Below are 14,886 nucleotides of genomic sequence, written 5' to 3' on the forward strand. Positions count from 1 at the left end.
ATATCATACCATTTGTATTTAGGGATTATCTAATCAGATATTTGAACTGCCAGTTTGAAATATGTTTTCTACCCAAATCAGGATTGCTGCCCAGGTCTGTGGCTGTCTCTGGGATTCTGTGTTGATATTTATGTTTGTGGTATGAGTCTGCTATCAAAAAGGAAAACGGTCCTGGTTTGAAAAAAAGTCACAATGTACCACACATCAAGGTCCCAATATTATCATTCTTGTATCATTTCATGCTGTCAGATAGTAATGAATTTACATTGTACTAATAGCCTGTGTATATTGAGCTCTTACTATCAAGGACTATGCTTGGTTAGCTTATCTAATCTTTGAAACCACAGTAAGAGGTCAGCACCATTATGATCCTCATTTTATAGAGGAAATGGAGGCTTTAGAACAGTGAGAAACTTGGCTATGGTAACTCAATAGTAGCTAATGGAGCTATGATTTTAACTCATTCTGATCATGAGCGGATTTTATTGTAATTTTCTCTTGGTTTAAACCTATATAGACTATAGTTACTTCCTCATGAGATCATTCATTTATTGAATAAATATTTATTGAGCTCCTCCTACCAAGCAGCTCCACTAGGTGTTGGAAATAGATTGAAAAGCAAGACAGGGTCTCAAAAGGTTTATTTGCTAGCAGGAGAGAAAGCAAGATACAATTAAATAAGCAAACAAATGAAGTAAAATTATTAGACTAGGATTAACACTATAAAGAAAATAAATAAGGTATTGTGAAAAAGAATAACAGGGAAGCTAACTTTGGAGAGTAGAGTTAGGGAAGACTTCTCCAAAGAGGTGATATTTAAGCTTAGACCTGAAATCAAGGCACCAGTAAGAGTTAAGGGAGGAAGAGTCTAGTAGGATACAAGAGCAATACATTCAATAGATCCAGCTCCCTGCCTTAAACATTTGAATTATAAACTTTACAGGATTCATCATCTTGTTTTCTGTCTTTATAGAGTTCAGTAGCAGGAGAGTCAAGTCTCTACAAATTCATTTCAATGTTCTGATATAATTTAAGCATTCTATATTCAACCAGTAAAAAGTGAGAAATCACTTCTACTATTTCTATTCTTTTTAACATATTGGTACATTTCCCCCAGGTGGTGCTAGTAGTAAAGAATCCACCTGCCAACACAGGAGACACAAGAGATGCAGGTTCAATCCCTGGTTCAGGAAGATCCCCTGGAGTAGGAAATGGTAACCTGCTCCAGTATTCTTGCCTGGAAAAATTCCATGGACAAGAGGAGCCTGGTGGGCTACAGTCCATGGGGTTGCAAAGAGTTGGACACGACTGAGCACACAGACACACAGACACACACACAGACACACACACACACGTGCCATTTCCTCCAAACCAGACTTTGCAGCTAACATTCCTTGTTTGCATACTACATACCAGGCACCAACTATGAGCTTTGCATGCATTATTGTACTCATTCCTCAAGCAACTCTGTGAGTAGGAACTATTATTAGTCATCTTTAAAAATTAAAAAAAGGGATTTAGTTTAAACAAATCACCCAGGAACACCTAGCTTGTGAGTGACAGAGCAAGAACCTGACCCCAGCCTAACACCAGAGTACCCACTCTAACCACTATGGCCTCTTCTTTATCTGAATGCACATTATATATATTTTCCAAAAAGTTTGCATCCTGAGTGGGGTTTTTTTTGTTTGTTTTATGTTGTTCCACATCATTAAATATTTTGTTTAGAATGATTTTAATGTTTTCTTTGTTTTGGGCCTTTTGCTCTATAGAGAGATTGTGTTTTCTTTGCTTTTATCTATTCCAGTGATTTGGAAGGTGTGCTTTCTGGGTTTAATTCTAGTAGTGATCATCTTTAGACAAAGACCACCCAAATGGGAACAAATAGGCTTTCAGAGCTTACCACAGCAAGAGACTCAGCCACCATCACTTGTGTTCTGCAGGCAAGTGGGGCAGTAGAGAATCTTTATAGGAAAGGAAGTCTTCAGGGATGCTCAGTTTAGAGATTGTTGCCAAGGGGAAGCTGGAGGCTAACTAACTAGAAATGGGACACCTTATGTGATTGGTTTGGGAAACATATTTGACTTTCTCTGGTTGGTCCTAAGTTGGACAAAGAATTGGGATGTTGGCAGTTATTAACCAAGTCTTGACCATGCTGGGTCCACTCCTGCAGAGACTGGTTTGTCTTCCTTCGTTGGTTGCTTCAGAGGTTTTGGGTCAGAGATTTTTGGTCATAGATTGTCTGACCATTGTCCATTTGTATACCAATTTGTCTCTTTTTGAAAATATATTTTTGACTCTTTCGTTAATCTTTTCAAGTAAAAAAATGTTGTTGTGATATTGTGTGGTTAAGATGGGTTATTCATTACACTTGCAGATCCTGAGTCTATACTCACACTTGCTTTTGATTTTGTAAATTAACCTGGGATTTTCAATTGACTGTTGTTACATAAATGACTTGATTTCAGACTACATCATTTTCTATTTCAAATTGTAACCAAAATTTAGACTTTATGTTTTTAGTCTTTTTTAGCCAGTCCTTATACCTCAGCATCTCCATTTCTGAGTTCTTTAGTCCATAGATTTACTTCAACTTTTTTTCCAGTCCTTTACAATTTTTCTTCCAGTCTGAGAATTTCTTTCTGTTCAGCTTACCTCACTGTAAAATTATTTATGTACAATAAGAATGCATTAAAAGTGCTTAGCAAAGTGTGTAGCATGTAGGAAGTGTTCAATAGCTATCAGTTACTTTATCATCATCATCATCATTATTATTATTATGAAAGTGTTAGTTGCTGAGCTGTGTCCAACTCTTTGCAACTCCATGGACTGTAGCCCACCAGGCTCCTCTGTCCATGGGATTTTCCAGGCAAGAATACTGGAGTGGGTAGCAATTCCCTTCTCCAGGGGATCTTCCTGAACCAGGGATTGAACCTGGGTCTCTTGCATTGCAGACAGATTCTTTACCATCTGAGCCACCTGGGAAGCCCAATTATTAGTATGGAAGTGAAAGTGAAAGTGAAGTCGCTCAGTCATGTCCAACTCTTTGCGGCCCCATGGACTGTAGCCTACCAGGCTCCTCTGTCCATGGGATTTTCCAGGCAAGGGTACTGGAGTGGGTTGGCATTTCCTTCTCCAAGGGATCTTCCTGACCCAGGGCTTGAACCTGGGTCTCCCGCGTTGTAGGCAGATGCTTTACCATCTGAGCCACCTGGGAAGTCCTCAATTATTATTAGTATAGTTCACATATAAAACACAGCTTGGCTAGGTTTTTAATACTTTTTTCTCACAACCCTATAAACATGGTTTCAATGTTGTATTATCAACCTTATTTCTTTTTTTTCTGTCTTTATTTCTAACTATTGGTTTATAGGATTTTTCTTTAAGTTTGTAATTTAAAATTTTTTCTGGATTGTGTTTTGGTGTGATTCTCTAGGATTTTTTTTCCCTTTTTTTTTTTTTTTGCTGGGCCAGGCATGTGGGATCTTCTCTGACCAGGGACCAAACCCATGCCTGCTGCATTGGGAATGTGGAATCTTAACCACTGGACCACCAGGGAAGTCCCAGGTTTTTTTTTTATATAATTGAAACTTGCTGTGTTCCTTCAGTAAATATACTCAGTTTTGTTTGCTTACTTCTTTGTTCTTAATTCATTAATCTCTCCTGTTTTAGGTTATTTCTTTTGTTCACATGGTCCTGATGTCTTCCTGAGGAGGACCATACTCTAGGTCAGAGGATGGCCCTCCAGCCTGTTAGTTGCATGTTATGCTTCTCTCTTTCTCCTCTTGCTCTGAGTTCTTGAAGAGCTTCAGGTTTCTTTTCTAGGTCACTGATACATCCTGTCCTTAGGATTCTGCTTCTACTGCTCCCAATTCTATTATCTGTTTGGTTTCCTTCATCATTTTACTTTTTCTTCATTTAATTGTTTTCTGTCACCACTCTATGTTTGTTTTTCTTCTCTTGTGATTTCTTGCTCGTATGTAATAACAGCCATGCCTTTTTGAATCCTATTGAGGTTACCCAGCAGTTTTCTTTTAAAAAAAAACACACACACACACACAGTTGTTTCTTGTAAAAGTTCATTTTCAAACGTTTGACCTTGCTCAGGGTCTGAAGGGTAACATTCCCGTTCCTTCATTCCATGATATTTTTCATAGGCCTTGTATTGGGGTCTTTCACTTGTTTGTTTGATCGACTGATTTCTTTCTTTTTTGGTGGGGTGGGGGGCGCTGAGCTGGGTTTTTGTTACTACACAGACTTTTCTCTAGTTGTGGGGAGCGGAGGCTACTCTCTAGTTCTCTAGTTGTGGTGTGCAGGCTTAGTTGCCCCTCAGCATGTGGGATCTGCCCCGATCAGGGATTGAACCCATGTCCCATGCAGTGGCAGGCGGATTCTTAACCACTGGGCTACCAGGGAAGTCCTCATAAATTCATTTTTATGTGTTGGGTTTTTAAAATCCTTATCAGAACAAGAAAACTATTTTCAAATAGTGTTTGCCAGCAGACAAAAGTCTCTGAAAGCCCTTGTGTCCGCCATCTCTCTACTGGGATGCTAGTTGAATTCCCTGCTCAGAATTCAGCAGGAGGGCAGAATCGTGTGCTGTGCCCCAGCCCAAATGCTTGTGTTGCTCAACTAGGTTAATATTTGTGCCTTAGATAGATTTTCTCCTATTGCCTGCCTGGCTCTTTCATTCTCTGAGCAGATGTATTACATGAAAAAGAACAGTCACCAGGATACCTGCTCCCAGGTTTCATCCTGCTGCTGTCTCTCACCTTCAGCACTTTACTTTTAATTCATTCACACAGAAGCCTGTTAGTTTGGTGCCATCTCATTTGTGTATTTTTGCTTTTGCTGTCCTTCCCTGTGGAGTCAGATCCAAAATAAATTTCCCTAAGACCAATGTCAAGGAAATCACCACCTATGTTTTCTTCTGGGAATTTTATGGTTCCAGGTCATACATTCAAGGTTTTAATCCATTTTAACTTTTGAATATGATATAAGATACCAGTCCAGTTTGGTTCTTTTACATGTAGTCCATTTTCCCCAACACCATTTATTGAAGACAGTGTTTTTTCTCGATTGTATATTCTTGCCTCCTTTGTCATAAATTAATTGACTGTACATGCACTTGTTTATTTCTTGACTCTCTTTTCTGTTCCATTGATCTGTGTGTCTGTTTTTGTGCCAGTACAATATTGTTTTGATTGCTGTAGCTTTATAATGTAGCTTTAAATCAGAGATAAAGTAGCTAGTCTTTATGCTAGTCAAAACTACCTTCACTTCCTCATACTCTAGACAATTTTTTCAAATAAACCAGTAGCCTGTGGACAGTAATGCACAAGGAAAATAATCTCGTCCTGTTTTTCAGGGACCACTAATTAACCACGAGGCTAGTAGATTCTCTCTGTAACAAAGTACCATAGTTTTCTAGCAGTTTTTCTTTTCTGTGGCTGTTTTGAAAAGTTGTTATTTTTCCACTCATATGTACAATTGTCATTTAAATATTCAAGTGTACTCTAAGGCTGATGCTTCCACAGGCAGAATATTAAATGTCCTTGATCAAGAAACTAGAACACTGTATTAACTGTATTATCAAATGTCAACTCCTAGCCCAACACTACATACTTAAAATCACCTGTCTCCTTCCTTAGTAATATTTCAGCATAATGTTTTCCCCATCAAGACTTCTCTGTAATGGTTCATCTTCCTTTGTTTGACATACCACCTCATGTTCCAACAGAGCAAACTTTATATATGGGATTAAAAGCACTATAAACAATGTCTTTATATGTTGATAATTTTCATCTTACATCTTCTTCTTTTTCTTTTTGGCTACACCACAAAACATGTGGGGTCTTAGTTCCCCCACCAGGAATCAACCCTGCACCTCCTGCATTGGAAGGGCAGAGTTTTAACCACTGGACTGCCAGGGAAAGCCTCATCTTCATTTTTTAATAAAACAAAATATTGCAGGGACTTCTCTGGTGGTCTAATGGTTGGGGATCTGCTCTGTCAATGCAGGGGGCCTGGGTTCAATCCCTGGTCTGGGAATTAGATCTCCCATGCCACACACAACCAAGAGTTCACATGTCACACTAAAATAAAAAAAAAGATCCTGCATGCTGCAGCAAAGATCAAAGATCCCGCATGCTGTAACTAAAACATGGTGCAATCAAATAAATTATTTAAAAAAAAATAAAAATAAAATATTGCAGATAAAATCAAGATCTCCTTTGTTCCTTTCCCCAGACCCATTCTCTTTCCTTCTTTAGAAGCAGCTATGATCACGAATCTTTGGAGAAGCTTCCAGTATGTTTTTATATTTATATATGCATCTATAAGCAATATGTAATATTGTCATATGTACTTTTAAGATAAGTGTCACTGTACTCTACACATCTTCTGCGACTTGCTATTTTCATTCAACATTGTTTTTGAGATCTGTCTAGATTGTACTAATAGATTTTGTTCAAGTTCCCTTAGCATATTGATTGTTCTATGATTGCAATTTACGTAAAAACAGACAATATTCCAAAAAAAGACTTTGAGTCACTCCCTGTGTGACAGGGAGGGAAACACTTGCCTGAAGAACTTTCCACCATCTTTGATATGAAGAGTGGGATGGAGTGTTTTTCAAGTGAGTGCAAGCCCTGAAGTAAAAAGCATCTGGTCAAAGCTAGGATAATATGTGCTGACTGGGTGAGGGAAAGCGGAGTGGTTTAAAATACAATTATGCTTGGAGCATATGCTCTTTAGGATACCATTCCTCCCTCCCAGCAAGATCCTGTCATGCTGGTGTTGAAGGCTGTATTCTTCTGCTATGGAAGACACAGAACTAGAGTAGACAAACATCTCCTTGGCATCTGTCTGATACACAGATAAAGACTTGGGTCTCAACATTCCCTCTGTAGCTGGTGAACATTTGTTGAACACCAACAGTGACATAGGCACAGGAAATGCAGCTGCTTGCAATATCATTTCATTATAAGCAGGAGCCTTGCTGAGTTCTTCTGTCTGTCTTTTATTAAAGGTCCACACACGTTCCTGTTGGGGAGGATCAAGTCCAGCACATGGAGCTAGTTCAGGATCTAGCACAGAGTTTTAACAAGAAGTATGGGGAGTTCTTCCCAGTACCCAAGTCCATTCTGAGTAAGTAGCAAATATGAGATTGTCAAATCAGGTTGCATTTTGAAGAGAGGATTGGATGATGGAGTAAGAGATTTGGAACTTTCTTGGGACTATACTTGGCTTTGTCATGAACAGGCTTCAAGATTTGTAATGGGAATCCCATCTTTTTCTATAATGTAGGACTAGTAGGCCTCATTGGATTATTGAATAAAATAACCAAGGAAGTTTGAAAAGTATAATAGAGACTAGAAACTAGAAATAATCATTTTCATTATAAAATAGCATATATATATAGGTGTGTTTGTGTGTGTACTCAGTCGTGTCTGATTCTTTTGCAACCCCATGGATTATAGCCCACCAGGCTCTTCTGTCCATGGGATTTTCCAGGCAAGAATACTGCAGTGGGTTGCCATTTCCTTCTCCAGGGGATCTTCCCAACCCAGGGATTGAAGTTGTGTCTCTTGCATCTCCTGCATTGGTGGGTGGATTCTTTACCACTGGCACCACTTGGGAAGCCATATATGTATACACACACACACACACACACACACACACACACACACACACACACATATATATGTATTTGTAAACACATCTTATTTGGTAGAGCAGGTATCTTTCCCTATCTTGTGGATGAGGAAACTGAGGTTTGGCAAGGCTGACTTTGTGCCCAAGTCATGTATCTAGCTGGTTGCAAAGCTGGACCCTACACCAAGCTCTTCTTGTTCCAAAGCCAGCTGACCTTGCCTTCTCTGTTCACAGTAGAACAAAAGTACTAAGAGTGAGAACCACCAGATCATAATCTAGATAAACCAAGAGGGCACTGATAATCCTCATACTTTACCTTCTTGAATGCACAACTGAGATGGAGTATACAGTTCTACCTACTGAGTCCAAAACCTCACCTACGGCTTGCAAAGCTATATTAGTCTGGAATCTTATTGAGGAAAGAAACTGTAAATCTCTATCAGTATTGTGGTAGCAGTGTTAACTTATGGCAGGATCAGAGATCACTGAGCCTAAGCTCTGCCCATCTTTATTAAGCTGACAGCATTTTAAAGAATATAACATGTGCCTAGTATCAATTTAGAAACAGAAGGTGGATATAAATTCCTAAGTTATTTCAACAGTTCACACAAATAAATTTAGGGCCCCCCATGCTTTGAAATCCGGAGAAGGCAATGGCACCCCACTCCAGTACTCTTGCTTGGAAAATCCCATGGACGGAGGAGCCTGGTAGGCTACAGTCCATCGGGTCGCTAAGAGTCGGACACGACTGAGCGACTTCACTTTCACTTTTCCCTTTCATGCACTGGAGAAGGAAATGGCAACCCACTCCAGTATTCTTGCCTGGAGAATCCCAGGGATGGCGGAGCCTGGTGGGCTGCCGTGTATGGGGTCGCACAGAGTCAGACAGGACTGAAGCGACTTAGCAGCAGCAGCATGCTTTGAAATCAACCTTCTTTTAGCAACAAGTACTATTTTCACGCTTTGGTCAATTTTATTTTACCTATATAAACTTTATATGTTTCTGTAATAGCCATAAATTAAGCAATTATTAATAATACTGGTTTTATAAAGCACAGCATAACATTTTTTATTCTATCAGAGCAATAAAGGCACTTCTCTCACTCTCATGTGTGTGTGTGTGCATGTGTGTTTGTGTGTGTGTTGGTAATTACTTACCTAATTAATGGTAAAGAAATGGAAAGATGCCATAGGTTGTGAAAACTGGCATGGGGGTAGGAAAGGCAGTAGTTGTAGGCAGGGGGTGATTAGCCAATAGGGAAGAGCAAAGAGGAAAGAAATAGGGAATACTTTTTAAACTATGCATGGCACAACAGTATAGTTGATACAAATTCACTTGTATAAAATTGTTTTTATGTGTATATATGCATTAAAAGATGCATAAAAATATGATCAAAATATTAACATTTTTTACATATATTACACCTTTACTTTCATGCTTGCTCAAATTGCTTGAATTTTTTACAGTGAGTGTTTGTTATTTATTTAATCAGATAAAAATAATGAAGTTATTTGATGTTCTTGCTGCTTTTTAAGATCTAGACACTGCATTCCTATTGGTGTTTTGTTATTTTGTTTACATCTTTTTTTTTTCCCCTGGGACATGTGTTGGTGTTTCTACCTAGCATCAATGAAGAAGGTAAAGTCCCTGCGTGATCCCTCTGCCAAAATGTCGAAATCAGACCCCGATAAACTGGCCACTGTCAGAATAACCGACAGCCCGGAGGAGATAGTGCAGAAGTTCCGCAAGGCTATGACGGACTTCACCTCGGAGGTCACCTACGAGCCTGCCAGCCGAGGGGGCGTGTCCAACCTGGTGGCCATTCACGCAGCGGTGACTGGGCTCCCCGTGGAGGAGGTGGTCCGCCGCAGTGCTGGGATAGACACTGCTCGCTACAAGCTGGTGGTGGCAGATGCTGTGATTGAGAAATTTGCTCCAATTAAGAGTGAGATTGAAAAACTGAAGATGAACAAGGACCACTTAGAGAAAATTTTGCAAGTTGGGTCAGCAAGAGCCAAAGAATTAGCATATCCCGTGTGCCAGGAGGTGAAGAAATTGGTGGGCTTTCTATAAGAAGTTTCAGTGAGTCACAAAAAGACTTTTCTATCTTGTGGTCTGTGCACTCCGATAAAGGTAGCTTTTCTCACAAGCAAACGAATAGAGTTTAGGGACACATAGTTTGGTACATCTGATCATTGGTTTCATTTGATGAATAGTGATTTGTAGCTTTCAAATAAAGCAGTGTCCCGAATCCCAAATTCTCTAGCAAAAAAAACCCCAGAAGGCATACCTATCTGAATCCTCAATTATTTGATGCATGCTCATTGGCCTTAATTTATTTACACAAATGTGATTGAGGTAAGTAGTAGTTAATTTGGCCAATGGGTGTTTCATTTTTTGTCTCTCTCAGGAGTCCTTACCATCACAGGTGCTCCCTTTATCTATCCCAACCTTTTAAAAAAGTAATGTGTAGAAGTCTTAGACTTATAATCCTTGGGATGCCATTTGGACCAATTTGTGTTCAGATCTCATATCAGGGCTCATAAAAATAAGTCATTTGTCACTGAGATGATCCCTGCTTTATTGTATTTAATCTGCTTATTTCCGAAGAGACCACACTGATTTTTTTAGAAAGTATTATTATTACATTTTTTATTCAGAGATACTTGATATAACCTTCTGAGAAGGTTGAATTATTTCAACTTGATTTATTTATTGTACTAAAGCCCAGGTCCATGGATTATGTTCTTAATATGTATTTCCTTGCATTTGTCCCTCAGTTTAATGTCATCAACCCATCACGAAATCTATAGGAGAGGAATTGCCATTTTATATCTGAGGAACATGAAGCTCAGAGAGTACTGTTAGCTTGTACAGTATCTCTCCGTGAGTAAGAAGCAAATCCAAGATCAAAACCTTAACTCCTTATTCCTAAGTAGTGCTTTTTTCATCAGCACATAGAGAGGCAGTATGTTTGAGACCCCAAGCATTCTTATTTTGAAGATGAGTACTGGAAATATAGGACTTCCCAGGTGGCTCAGTGGTAAAGAACCCTCTTGCCTAGGAAATCCCATGGACAAAGGAACATGTGGGCTACAGTCCTTGGGGTCAAAAAAGAGCTGGACACAACTTAGTGAATAAACAACAACAACTGGAAATATAAGACCTGAACTACTGATACTGTTTATATCAGCAAATCAACTAATAGCTGCTAGATTTATATCTGGATTCAGCCAAACTTGATCACATTTGCTGTTCAGAATCCCCAAGGCAAGTCCCAAATCTTGTCTCCTTATGCTTACCTCAGAAACACTTCAAAGTATATTCTGCCTGACTACAAGAGTAGTTGGCCTGAGAATTCCCTGGCAGTCCAGTGGTTGACTCCAAGCTTTCACTGCAGCGGTCACGGTTTCGATCCCTGGTTGGGGAACTAAGATCCCATGTGCTATGCGGCACAACCAAAAAAAAAGAAGTTGGCCCAATGAATCGGATTTTCCCATTGAGTGGAAGCTTCTCATCTCACATCTGCTTCAGTCTAAATAGTAGCTGCTGCTGCTACTGCTGCTAAGTCGCGTCAGTCGTGTCCGACTCTGTGCGACCCCATAGACGGCAGCCCACCAGGCTCCCCCGTCCCTGGGATTCTCCAGGCAAGAGTACTGGAGTGGGCTGCCATTTCCTTCTCCAGGGCATGCAAGTGAAAAGTGAAAGTGGAGTCGCTCAGTCGTGTCCGACTCAGTGACCCCACGGACTGCAGCCTACCAGGCTCCTCCGTCCATGGGATTTTCCAGGCAAGAGTACTGGAGTGGGGTGCCATTGCCTTCTCCACTAAATAGTAGCAAGTCACTCCAAAACCTAGCTTCTCTGCACTTCCCTTTCCCACATCTGAAGATGGAAATGACAATTGTGATTCACCACTCCAGGGCCTGATTGATTTTGTAACAGAAATTGCTTATATAAGTTTTTTGTCAGTGAGTACCATGATCACCATTTACACATGAGAGATGAGCATGCTGGGCAAAGAATTTTTACTCGTGTTTCTTAAAGAGAAGGAAATAGAGTGATCCTTTTATCAGAGCAGATGTTAATACACCTAACATTGCCTCCCAGAATCCGAATTAAAAGATCCTTTTTGCATCTTTTCTTGAAAAGGGATGTCTAGAGTCTTAGAGCCTCCTGGCATATTTATCCAAGGCTCTTTTTTTTTGCCTTTAAAAGAAATCCTAGTATGAATCCTGAAAAATGACTAAATTAAAGGTGGATCTGTCAAACTGTCTGTGGGTTTTTTTTTTAACCACCTTAACACACCTTTTATCCAAGAACTAAAGGCACCATGGAAAGAATCTCAGAGGAGAAAAACTAGAAGACTTATAATAACTTCTAAGGAACAAATCCCTGTGCAGATGAGGTTGGGCTCGGGAGAATCCTGCTGTTGTTATTCTTTGAAAGTGACCTGAGGACTCATCACATCTAATATCCAAGTCCATAATGATTGAGAGAGGTGCCCCCTTGATTTCAGTAAGTTGATAAAGGAGCCAAGGCTAGAACCTGGATTTATTTTCACATCTCTTCTACTTAGCATTTACAGGCCTCCACATAATCTTTTTATCAAGATGAAAAATTAGAGTGAAATCCAACTTGTGGCATCTCTCAGAAGGTGATTTTAATTGTTTTTCCTGTATGTTTTGTGGAGAGTTGAAATGATGAAGAATATTTAGATGTTGGTGACATATTCAGGTAACTTAGTGCTCTGTAGCTCTGCCCCCTGACAAGCCCTACTTCCAATCCATGTTGAGGGACTGTCATTCAGAATACAGTGGAAGTATCTTGCCTTTTGTAGGTACCTAGTAAACATCTATCCAAATAATGTCAGAACATGGGCTAGAGAGTCTTAGTGAAGTAATGGATTTTTTTTCAGAAACCTTGATGCAGACCATAAAAATGTTAATCATAAAACAATAGCTAATACTTGAGTCCTCACTCTGTATCAGCCACTGTTACTCAACTTCTTATAACAGTATGTTTCCAAATGTGGTCCCTGATCCAACAACATGAGCATCACCTGGGAACCCATTGATTCTCTGGCTCTACCCCAGATCTACTGACGCAAAACTTTGAGGATGACCCCAGCAATCCATTTTAACAGCCTTCCAGGGAATTCTTATGTATGCTAGAATTAAAGAGCAACTATTTTCATATGAATTCTCTCATTTAGCTCTCATAGCCCAATAAAATGAAACTATTGTCAATATCATATTATTAAGGATGCAACCGAGGCATAGGAGGTTGAGTAATTTGCCTAAGAGAGTCCAGCTTCCAAGGGTTAGAGTCAGGTCATCTGATCCAGGGTCCTACTAGGCCATAATGGATCCTGCACAATGTCTTCTGGTGTGTTTGGGGTCATGTGCTGAGGCTGAACTGTCCAATATGGTATATATGTCCATCTAAATTTGAATTAATTAAAACTAAATAAAAAATTCATTTCCTCTGCAGCACTTTTGCGGGCCCAACAGCCTCAGTGACTAGTGACTAGTATCTTGGACAGTACAGATGAGAGTATCTCAGTCATCACAGGAATGTCTCTTGGACATTGCTGCTTTAAGGCTTCAGCTTACTGATTTTGCTTGTAATAGGTCAAGCACCTACAGTTGAGGACTCTCCCTGGAGAATTCTTCAACTGGAGAATTCATAAAGATAGCAAAGTGATGAGGTGAGAATGACAGACCTTATAGTTTCCCAAACTTCAGTTCAGTCACTCAGTCATGTCTGACCCTTTGCGACCCCATGGACTACAGCATGCCAGGCTTCCCTTTCCATCACCAACTCCTGGAGCTTGTTCAGACTCATGTCCATCAAGTTGGTGATGCCATCCAACCATTGTCCTGTCATTCCTTTCTCCTCCTGACTTCAATCTTTCCCAGAAGATATAGATCCAACTTAATATCTATAATTTCTTAGTTTCTTAGATAGTAAGAATACATATGTACTTGCTATCTGCTGGGTACTTTGTTTGTTTATATGAAATATCCCACTTACTATTTATATCACAAGACAGAAACTAGTAGTGCTACTTTTTCAAATAAGTAAAGAAAGATTCAGTAACTTGGCTAGACTCGCACATTTGCCATTAGTCTGTAGTTTCTTCTAGTTGGGAACCCAGTGGTACCTCTTAATTCTAAGTGTGCCCAAGGAAGTGGCATGCCTCTTTTTGACTACTCTGGATTCTGTTCCTCTCCTGCATGTCCCATTATCTTAGCCTTCACATCTCCTTCCCTGCCTCCTTTCTTCCTTCAATGCTCTTATAATAATTCCCTCAAAGGTCTTAGTTTGTGCACGCAGGGTAGTCCTTAGGCTGATTTCTCCCCGCCTGCATTTCCTGCAGTTCACTCTGTCCAGTACTGTGTGCCTGTGTTACTAGGTAAAGGGATTGTACTGTGGGGCAGCACTTTGTCTCTTTAACATGATGACTCTGTGTCTGTTCTCATCGACTGTGTGTTCTCCCTGTGTGACTAATGTTCTCTTTTCACTCTGTCAACTGGAGGGGACTTTGGAAATTTTTTTGGCTGGGAAGAGTCAATTTCTCCCTGTAATTGAGCTGAAAACAGATTGCCTATTGCTAGCATGTAACATTTTCAAACACCCCCATAGACAGTCAACCTGGAGGCTTTACTGTTAATCATTTAAGCCCTCGTATGTTAACTTTCAGCAGTTCTGTTATATTGGCCAGACTGGGATTATCTTATTTCTCCAGGAAGGAAACTGGCTCAGAGCATTAGTGACTTATCCTCGGATATGCAATTCAACATTATGACAAAAGTTTATGTAGGGCCTGCTTTGTGAAAGGCACAGGGGAAATGCAATGTGCATATAATATAGAGGAAGACACACGGATATCGTGCTCAGTCTCAGTTGTGTCCGACTCTTTGCAACCCTATGACTGTAGCCCACCAAACTCCTCCATCTATGGGATTTTCCAGGCAAGAATACTAGAGTGGGTTGCCATTTCCTCCTCCAGGGGATCTTCCCAACCCAGGGATTGAACCTGCATCTCCTGCATTGCAGGAGGATTTTTTTTTTTTTTACCGCTGAGCCCACACACAGAGATACTAGCTAGCAAATATTGGATGAGCATAGAAATGAACAATTAACCAAGACGTTTAGGGAAGAAATAAGACAGATATAGGATAGGAGAAGGGACTTTACTATCTCAATTAGGAAAGGACCCAGAAACA

General features: G+C 40.0%; 1 protein-coding gene across 13 annotated transcripts in view; it reads left to right on the top strand.

Moving 5' to 3' along the window:
* The window catches only part of WARS2 (tryptophanyl tRNA synthetase 2, mitochondrial), a 92,472-nt gene extending 80,547 nt beyond the window's left edge, over positions 1 to 11,925 (top strand). For 8 of the 13 annotated variants that reach the window (XM_081486142.1, XM_081486136.1, XM_081486139.1 and 5 more), the window contains 2 exons: positions 7,031 to 7,149; positions 9,282 to 11,925. In XM_081486142.1, the coding sequence (XP_081342268.1) occupies positions 7,031 to 7,149; positions 9,282 to 9,730 (568 nt within the window). In that variant the 3' untranslated portion in view covers positions 9,731 to 11,925. The remainder of the gene's footprint in view (positions 1 to 7,030; positions 7,150 to 9,281) is intronic. The other 5 variants (XR_014052532.1, XR_014052534.1, XR_014052533.1 and 2 more) reach the window with 1 other exon arrangement.
* The last annotated feature ends 2,961 nt before the right edge of the window (positions 11,926 to 14,886 follow it).

This window comes from Giraffa tippelskirchi, chromosome 5, assembly GCF_054371585.1.
Source record: "Giraffa tippelskirchi isolate mGirTip1 chromosome 5, T2T-mGirTip1v1.2.pri, whole genome shotgun sequence".
NCBI classification, from domain to species: Eukaryota; Metazoa; Chordata; class Mammalia; order Artiodactyla; family Giraffidae; genus Giraffa; species Giraffa tippelskirchi.